The sequence below is a fragment of the Colobus angolensis genome, unplaced genomic scaffold (assembly GCF_000951035.1).
Source record: "Colobus angolensis palliatus isolate OR3802 unplaced genomic scaffold, Cang.pa_1.0 Scaffold245, whole genome shotgun sequence".
In the NCBI taxonomy this organism is placed as follows: Eukaryota; Metazoa; Chordata; class Mammalia; order Primates; family Cercopithecidae; genus Colobus; species Colobus angolensis.
The window spans coordinates 1,998,385-2,007,377 of record NW_012115655.1 but is presented as its reverse complement, the minus strand read 5'-3'; the positions used below and the strand labels follow the sequence as shown (position 1 = coordinate 2,007,377).

At 52.1% G+C, this 8,993-nt stretch overlaps 1 protein-coding gene across 1 annotated transcript in view; it reads left to right on the top strand.

Moving 5' to 3' along the window:
• The window catches only part of MAP6D1 (MAP6 domain containing 1), an 8,225-nt gene extending 4,632 nt beyond the window's left edge, over positions 1-3,593 (top strand). Inside the window, exons 2-3 of the mRNA XM_011945806.1 lie at positions 2,825-2,942; positions 3,460-3,593. Coding sequence (XP_011801196.1) covers positions 2,825-2,942; positions 3,460-3,540 — 199 coding nt within the window. The 3' untranslated portion in view covers positions 3,541-3,593. The remainder of the gene's footprint in view (positions 1-2,824; positions 2,943-3,459) is intronic.
• Positions 3,594-8,993: the final 5,400 nt, after the last annotated feature.

Genomic DNA, 8,993 nt, shown 5'->3' with positions numbered 1-8,993 from the left:
TTTATTTATTTATTTATTTATTTAGTTTTGAGGTGGAGTCTCACTCTGTCACCCAGGCTGGAGTGCAGTGGCAGCGATCTCGGCTCACTGCAAGCTCCACCTCCTGGGTTCACGCCATTCTCCTGCCTCAACCTCCTGAGTAGCTGGGACTACAGGTGCCTGCTGCCACGCCTGGCTAATTTTTATGGATTTTTTTTTTTCACTAGAGATGGGGTTTCACCACGTTAGCCAGGATGGTCACCATCTCCTGACCTCGTGATCTGCCCGCCTCGGCCTCCCATAGTGCTCTGATTACAGGCATGAGCCACTGTGCCTGGCCTAATTTTTGTATTTTTAGTAGAGATGGGGTTTCACCATGTTGGCCAGGATGGTCTCGATCTCTTGACCTCATGATCCTCCTGCCTTGCCCTCCCATAGTGCTGGGATTACAGGAGTGAGCCACCGCACCTGGCCGGGTCAGCCTTTCTGACCCTTTCTTCATCCAAAAAGCAGGAATAGCAAGAGCTTGGCTGCCCGGACCCCTGCCCCCAATTTGGACAGAAACACAGGATCACTATTGAACTTGACCCCCCCAGTGCCATGCCAGCGGGCCTCTGGGACCCCCACTCTCCAGCTCTGGGACCTGGCACAAGCCACTCCATCCAGCCTTGTCTTGCAAGATGCACATCATCTAAGCAAACTTTTAAGAAATTCAGAAAGCCAAGGAAACGAACAGAGCCAGGAATCCCGAAGATGTGAGGCCACTCCTAACTCAAGGTTCTTGAGGGTTACCCAGGATCGCCAGGCCTCAACTTCTTCACCCCTGCAGGGCCTGCCTTGCTGGCTTCTGGTCTGCATGTGAGTTGATCTGCCTTGCTTGCCTGCTTGCCTGGCCACATGGGCACAGCAGGTCCTACCCACAGCCAGCCTGGCTCCTTCCACCTGACAGGCTCCCTCCGAATTCTCTCCAGGCCATTGGCCGTTCAGCCCAGGTGCTAGCCCCGCCCACTTCTGGAAGACAGTCCTTGCTCCCTGGTGCCAGCCTTCCTTCCTTCTTCCTTCTTTCCTAGGCGGGGCAATCAGAGGGCTGATCGTTCAAGTTCCACAAGACTCGGCCCCACTTTACTGAGTGCCCGATACAAAGACTCACAATGACCTCAGGCACATGGGACAGCAGCCCCACTTTTCAGAAGAAACTGAGGCTCAGGGAAGTTGAGCAATTTGTCTGAAACCATATTGGGCTGAGAACCCAGGCCTCCCAATCCTCCTTCTGGGGCTGATGCTGGGACATGCTTGAGCATTGTGAGGGGGGCATAGCAGGCAGGGGGGCCTGTATTTCTTACTAGTCTTCTTGGCCTGAGCCATTAGTCTGTTTTCTTTCTCTCCAGTCACTGTGTCCTGCCGATTCCATTAAGATCCCCTCTCCCATCTGGACTCCAGTCCTGGGTCCCTCCTCTGGCGGCCCCCAGGATTGCTGTAATCTGTGGCTCTGGTCACTTCCTGCTCTGGGACCCCTGCAGCCACCTCAGGGCAGCAGGCTCAGGATGCCAGACCCAGGGCTCAGCATGGGCACGCGAAGTGTTTTGGGGACAGAAGGGCGCGCCCAGGGGAGGACCTGCTTCCCCAGGAGAAACAGGGCAGCAGATGGTTTAGGCAGCTGGTCTTTAGAACCTCACAGCTTCGGGAGTGAAAATTACCTGATGGGGCCCCGGCCCAGCTCTCCTCCTGGCACCCCAGTGCTGGCCATGGACACGGCCATTTCCTGCCCACACAGCCTGCCCAGTGGTGCCCCAGCTGTGCAGCTGCCAAGGAGAAAGGCAGCTTTGTTGACCTCGGGGCCTGAAGCCAAACCCTGGCAGAGCCCAGCCTGGGCAGGAGCAATCCCGTGCTCACGTGGGTGCTGGGCCCAGCTAGCTGGACACTTCCACCTTGGCCAGGTGCTCCCGGGACACAAGGATTCTGCCTTCTGAGCTCCCCACCGTACAGAGGAGTGGGTAGCACTAAAGGAGGTCCCTTGTGTTCAGAGCAATGGAAGCACTGTCTTTTCATGGAGAAAAGCTGCTCCCAGGACACGGAGCCAGCGGCGCCAGCCTCATCCGCTCCCTCCAGGGGCCGCCTTCCCCCATCACACCACCCTCCCTGCCACAGGCTCAGCAGGAGCACATGATCCACTCCCTCCCTCCACCATGCACGGAGCTGTGCAAAGGCCAGGCCACCTTGGAGTCTTTTGAGATGGTCACTGCGATCCATTCTTCTGCATGAGTTAATGAGACAAAGTATAAAAAACTAAGTTCTCTTAAGCGGGTCTGGTGAGCCAGGGCTGTGCCTGGTGCTGGAGGCATTTCCTCTACAGGCATAAGTGGCCACCATGACCTGGGTCTCTTGGAGCAGCCTGGCTCTGGAGGAGCAGGCGTGGGAGAATTGCAGGGGTGCAGGGAGAGCACCAGGGCTGGGCATCTCCAAGACCTGGCAGTACCAGGTGCTGGCGCGTTCTGGATGAGACGCAGGTGCTGAATGAGCTCTGCCCTGCGCCTGTCGCTCGCCTGCAGTGTGAGAATAAGCTTCCTTTCCTACTTCCTTAGGGGCTGGGGTCAGCCCAGATTTCCCAGTGGATCACTGAGGTGAGGGGCCGGGTGGCCACACACCTACTTTTTCCCGGAGCTGGGCTTGCGCGGGAGTGCGCTTGCCTTGCCAGTTCTGTTTTTGGGAAGAGGATAAGGACTGCCTGGAGCTGAGGGTCTCAGCAGTGGGCAGGGCCGTGCATGGGGCAGAGCAGCAGCCCCTGGGAGTCGGGTAAAGGGATGGCTGACCCTGTGCAAGATTGTGACCGTGTTCTCTGTTCCAGGCAGGAATTCCAGGCTTGGACTGGAGTGAAGCCCTCAAGATCCACAAAGGCAAAACCAGCCCGAGTCATCACAACCCACACTTCGGGATGGGACAGCAGCCCTGGGGCCGGCTTCCAGGTCAGCCTGAAGCTGGTGCGGCAGAGGTGTGGGTATAGAAGCCTCTTTATCTGGGTAGGGATTAGGAGCCAGATTTTCATGGTGTAAAATGGAATTATGACCAGGGATAGCAATGCCAACCAGATGTCCCGAGCAAAAACCCAAGGTACTCCTTCATCATTAGCCAGCTGGGTGGCCCTCTAGCGTTGGCCTCTCTGGTGAGCAGGGTGTCTGCGTCCTAAATCCCCATCTTACCCTTGGCCCGAGTACCGGAGTATTTATGTAAGAGGAAAGAGGCGATGGGAGGGAGTGGGGGCACCTCGGCTCCCCGATTCCCAGGCGGTTCAGGGAGCAGAATGGAAGGTCCATGTGCCACTGAGCCACTAATGCCATGACGCCTACGGCTCACGGTGAGCAAGTCTCCTCTGACCCTTCGGGTCTCGACTCCTAGAGGATGGGAGGGGATTTTTTCCTGGAGCTGGGGGGTAGGGAGGTAAGGAAAAGTTCCGCTGATATGTGGCCACACTCCATTTTTCAGGTCCCAGAGGTGAGGAAGAAGTTCACTCCTAACCCCTCCGCCATCTTTCAGGCCTCAGCTCCCCGGATTCTCAACGTGTGACTGCCTGCACCGTGACACCGTGGCTGCTGGCAGGAGAGGGCTGGGCAAGAGCATGGCCTGGGCCCCTCCAGGAGGGCACAGCCCCTCTCAAACCTGTCATCAGGGCCGAGGTGCTGGTGCAGGGCAGATGCACCGATGGACTTGGCACACCCAGCTCAGCTCAGCCTCAAGCGTCCTCTTGAGAAGCCTGTGGAAGGCTCCCGCGTTCGTAACTGCCATCTGGCCATCTCTGGGTTTTGAAATCAGAGGAGCCTGAGGATCAAGTCAGTTGGGAACCGAATTGGTCCATGGAAGCTAAGGAATGTGGACACATCCGGCCCTTGAAAGAACCAGTTATGTCCACTTTTGGTGGATTTCCCAGGATGCATGAGCACTTGATTAATTTTATAACCTATGATGAGACCCTTGGCTCTTCCTACAAATGGTCCCTGCAGTTGAAGCTGTAGGAATCTTGGGCAATCACCTGTATGACTCATGGTGATGCTGAGTATCCAGGAGGAAATTACCGGAAGAAACAGACCGTCAGTCACGGACTTCCACTTCACAGACCTCCGTATGGCCAAGATGAGCCCCATGTTTTAACAAAACATTTCTTGGGATTGAATGAATCACATTTACCTTGTGGTAGGTGTCTAAAGACTGAATCTACATTTTATTACTAATTATTTCCCCCCCTAATATAAGGATGACGAGAAGGACACTACCGTACACACTGGCTAAGAACGGGGACTGTTTTTGGGAAGGTGGCATTGTCTCATTCCCTGAAATACCTTAAAATGTCATCGACACCAACCCTTCCCCTTCTGTCTACCCTGCTCACATGTACAGTGACAGGGAACTCACCACCTTTTGAAGCGGCAGTTCATTTTCTTTGCAAAGCTCTCTCCTAACTTTCTCCGTAAATTCCAGCCAGCATGGCCACATGGGTCACGCCTGGTCCCTTTGCACAGCAGCCCTTCACACATTTGAAGGGTCTACATCCCTTTTTAAATCTTAGAGGCACAAGCTCGGGACAGTCTTCAGTAAGGAAACTTGTGGATTTCCCTTTGGATCTTTCTTCCTCTCCGGCCCACAAGTGGCTCTAGTCTGACGAGCATTTAAGCTGCAGATGGTGGCACTCGGGTCTCAGAGCCATCAGACGTGCAGGTGGGACAGTGGTTCCAGCTCAGGCTGCCTGTCAGCGTCCCTTCCAGGTGCTAGCCCTGGCAGGCATAGCCCTCCCCTCATGCCAGCAAAGGAAATGCTCTTGGTGAGAGGCTCACTTTAAAGAAGTCCAAACCGTGTGCTTATCCAAGGGGTTCTGCTATTTCAGACTTCACGGCTTGCATGTTTGATTTTTCTAAGAGAAAAGAGGCTGCCTGCTGGGTGTCTGTGGAAATGAGATTAAACTGTACAATTTCAGTTTTACTAAAATGCAAAAATGTACAGTTTCAATTTCTTAAATTATAAACATGAGTCTTCTCATGCTCTCTTTCTCCGGTCTCTTGGTGCTAAGGACTTCAATGGGGCCCACTGCCTCCACACCTCAGAGGCCTGTTGATCCTGAGCACTTCTTGCTGTGTGGGCTGCAGGGCACGTGTTAGGTGCAGCCCACAGAACCCACCCCGTCTCCCACCCTCACCCAGGCGCCTCGGGGAAAGGGGCTCTCTGAAGCTCCTCAGGCTCTGATCCTGGCTTCTCCACTCGCTACCTGTGAGCAACTGAGGCTCCGTTTCTTTACCCAAAAAGTGAGGACACTACCAGCTACACTTCGTAACTTGCCGAGAATATCCGTGTTTATGGGTGGGGTGCTCAGTACAGGAACTAACTAAGACACAGGTGTTAGGATTATTCTTTCCTGCCTTAGTCCCCCCTCCTCACTTTCCCCGGAGCCAGCTCTGTTCCCACCTGCTGCCCCCAGCGTCCTCTAGCTTGATGCCCTGTGCTCACAGCCCCTCACCACCCCCTGGCCAATGTCACCCTGCACAGCACCTGGGATGCTCGTTTGCTCTTTTCCTATAATGGGCTGGTCAGCTCTGCTGCACCTCAGCCAGGACCAACCAGGCCTGCCCCTTCCTGGCAGTGCTGGTGGGGTAGCCGCAGTGGAGGCCTCACCACACCAGACAGGCCTGACTGCAAGGCAAACAAATGGTCAAGAGCCTCTGCAATGCACAGCATATAGCTTTTCACAAACACCAACTCCAGTGCTCCTCTGAGGGTGCACCATCCTCATCACCAAGATGGTCTCGCTTTGTCGCCCAGGCTGCAGTGGTGTGATCACTGCTTACTGCAGCCTCAACCTCCTGGGCTCAAGCGATCCCCCGACCTCTGCTGCCCGAGTAGCTGGGACCACAGAGGCATGCCACCACCATGCCTGGCTTTTTTTTTTTTTTTCCCCGTTGCCCAGGCTGGAGTGCAGCAGCACAATCTCGGCTCACTGCAACCTCTGCCTCCCATGTTCAAGCGATATTCTCCCACCTCAGCCTCCCAAGTAGCTGGGATTACAGGCGCCCACCACCATGCCCAGCTAATTTTTGTAGAGACAGGGCTTCACCATGTTGGCCGGGCTGGTCTTGAACTCCTGACCTCAGATGTTCCACCCACCTCAGCCTCCCAAAGTGCTGGGATTACAGGCATTGAGCTACCATACCCGGCTATTTTTTATTATTTTTGTAAATTTTGTAGAAAGAGGGTCTCCCTATGGTTGCCCAGGCTGGTCCTGAACTCCTGGGCTCAAGCAATCCTCCTGCCTCAGCCTCCACAAAGCACTGGGATTGCAGGTGTGACCACGGCACCCAGCCTGGCCTCTTTATTTATGAGATGTGGGTTCTGATAAAACTCCTTCCCACTCACTTAGGTCTAAATAATCATGCCTAACATGTTCAGCAAGTGATCCAAGAGCAACTGAGACAAGTGTCAACCATGTGGCCCCAACTCCTACCTATCTCACACACACATGTATAATACGCATAGCAGACAGACGGACAGGCACTGAGCAATGTCTCAGCAGTGATTATCTTTCAGAGGGGGAATTATGAGGAGCTTTTAAAACACATTTTTTATGCTTGCTAAAGTTTCTATAAATGTTTTTGTAATAATTCTGTAAAGAAAAAGTTTTTAAAAATAAAAATTAAGCCGGACATGGTGGCTCATGCCTGTAATCCCAGCACTTTGGGAAGCTGAGGCGGGCAGGTCACTTGAGGTCAGGAGTTTGTGACCAGCCTGGCCAACATGGTGAAACTCTATCTCTACTAAAAATACAAAAATTAGTCAGACATGCTCATTTGAACCCAGGGGGCGGAGGTTGCAATGAGCTGAGATCACACCACTGCCTTCCAGCCTGGGTGGGAGAGCAGCTTCCGTCTTTTTTTTTTTTTTTTTTGAGATGGAGTCTTGTTCCTGTCGCTCAGGCTGGATGCAGTGCAATAGCACGATCTTGGCTCACTGCAACCTCCGCCTCCCAGGTTCAAGTGATTCTCCTGCCTCAGCCTCCCGAGTAGCTGGGATCACAGGCACCCGCCACCAGGCCCGGCTAATTTTTATATTTTTAGTATAGACGGGGTTTCACCATGTTGGCCAGGATGGTCTCGATCTCCTGACCTTGTGATCTGCCCACCTCGGCCTCCCAGTGCTGGGATTACAGGCATAAGCCACCGTGCCCGGCCCAGACTGTCTCAAAATAAATAAGTAAAAAGCAGTTCAACCTGTTAGCAAATTCCAGACAAAAGAAAATGTTAAGTTTATTTCACGACTCAAGCTGCCACTGCAGGAGCTGCTTCAAGCAGCCACGGGCTGTGCTATGCAGGCGGAAAGTCCTAAAGGTCCTTCCACAAGTCAAGGTGGTTTGCAGGCATTTACATCGAGGTTTCGCCTCTCTATGCTCCATGGTACAGAACTCCAGGACTCAGGCCACATTCCCAAAAGCAGCTTTTGAGAAAAGCCAGGCCCTGCAGCCCACCCGAAAGATGGAAGAACCTCCCCTTTGAACAGGGTGAAGATGAAGCCTCAAACCCAGCTCTGTTGGCCCGATTCACACAGGGCTCCTTCAATCAATAACTTGGAGTCCAAGTCATTCAAGGTACTGCCTGTGGCACTGATCCGAGCCTGCTGTGTCGCTCTGCCAAAACCTTCGCTGAGACAATAAACATTTATGAAGGCAAGCCTAGGCACACCCCTCACTCTCAGCCGCCAGACTCTTTGACTCTCCATTCTGACTCTCAGCGAAGTCTGGTCCCTAGAAAGTTACATACTTGGACTGTATCATAATGCCTTTGAAGAACCAAAGATGAAATTTCAAAATCGTTCGGCTCTGATGTTTCTGGATTTTTCATTATTTTTGAGCCATATGCTAGCAGATGGTCACAGCATAAGGACTGTGTCACAGGAGTAACTTCTTTCAGACCTCAACACTGTCCAATTTTACCCTGCCAGATAACCTGGTATGTTCCTTTGTTAGACACCGGGAGCTGATTCTCTCTTTGCCTTGGCTTTAAGGAAGCTCTGAGCTCATTTATGCAGTTTTCTTCTGCCCCAAGCCGTCAGAAATAATTATGTCCATTTCCAATTTTTTTTAGACTTTTATGTAACTGTAATCCTTTATCTTGTATGGCTGCAACATTTTTTTTTGGCAAGAAATAGAGGAATTAATTTAAACATACCAGTAAGAATCTATACTGTCACCGCATCCCAGTATCACACTTCAAACTCAGAAACACCCACCACAAATACCAAAAGATTTATTGTAGACAATTCTGTTACACAATTTTACACATTATGATACACATTTGAAACATTAACACATGTGGAGACTGCTAAATCATTTAATATTTCTTTTGCAAAAAGATAATTTCTTTAGGCTGTCATACCTGTAATAAACAAATCTGTTCTCATTTGGGTCAGATCTTTCTCCCTCCATCCTGGAAATCACACAGTTCACTTTTGCTGAGGCAATCTATCCACTTCCCTATCAACCCTGCTTATAGCAGTTCACATATAGACTATTCAAGCCTTATATACTAAACTGCTAAGCCAGTGCACGCCCTATGCCCTACTGAGAATAGATTCCTTCTGCACTTGCAGCCCTCAAGATGCTGAATTAATTAATTTTTGAGATGGTCTCACTCTGTCACCAGGGCTGGAGCGCAGTGGTACGATCTTGGCTCACTGCAACCTCCGCCTCCTGGGTTCAAGTGATTCTCCTGCCTCAGCCTCCTGAGTAGCTGGGATTACAGTCCTTCTGCACTTGCAGCCCTCAAGATGCTGAATTAATTAATTTTTGAGATGGTCTCACTCCGTCACCAGGGCTGGAGCGCAGTGGTGTGATCTCGGTTCACTGCAACCTCTGCCTCCCAGGTTCCAGAGATTCTTGTGCCTCGGCCTCCCAAGCTGGGATTACAGCTGTGCACCACCACGCCCAGCTAATTTTTGTATTTTAGTAGAGACCGGGTTTCGCCACGATGACCAGGATGGTCTCG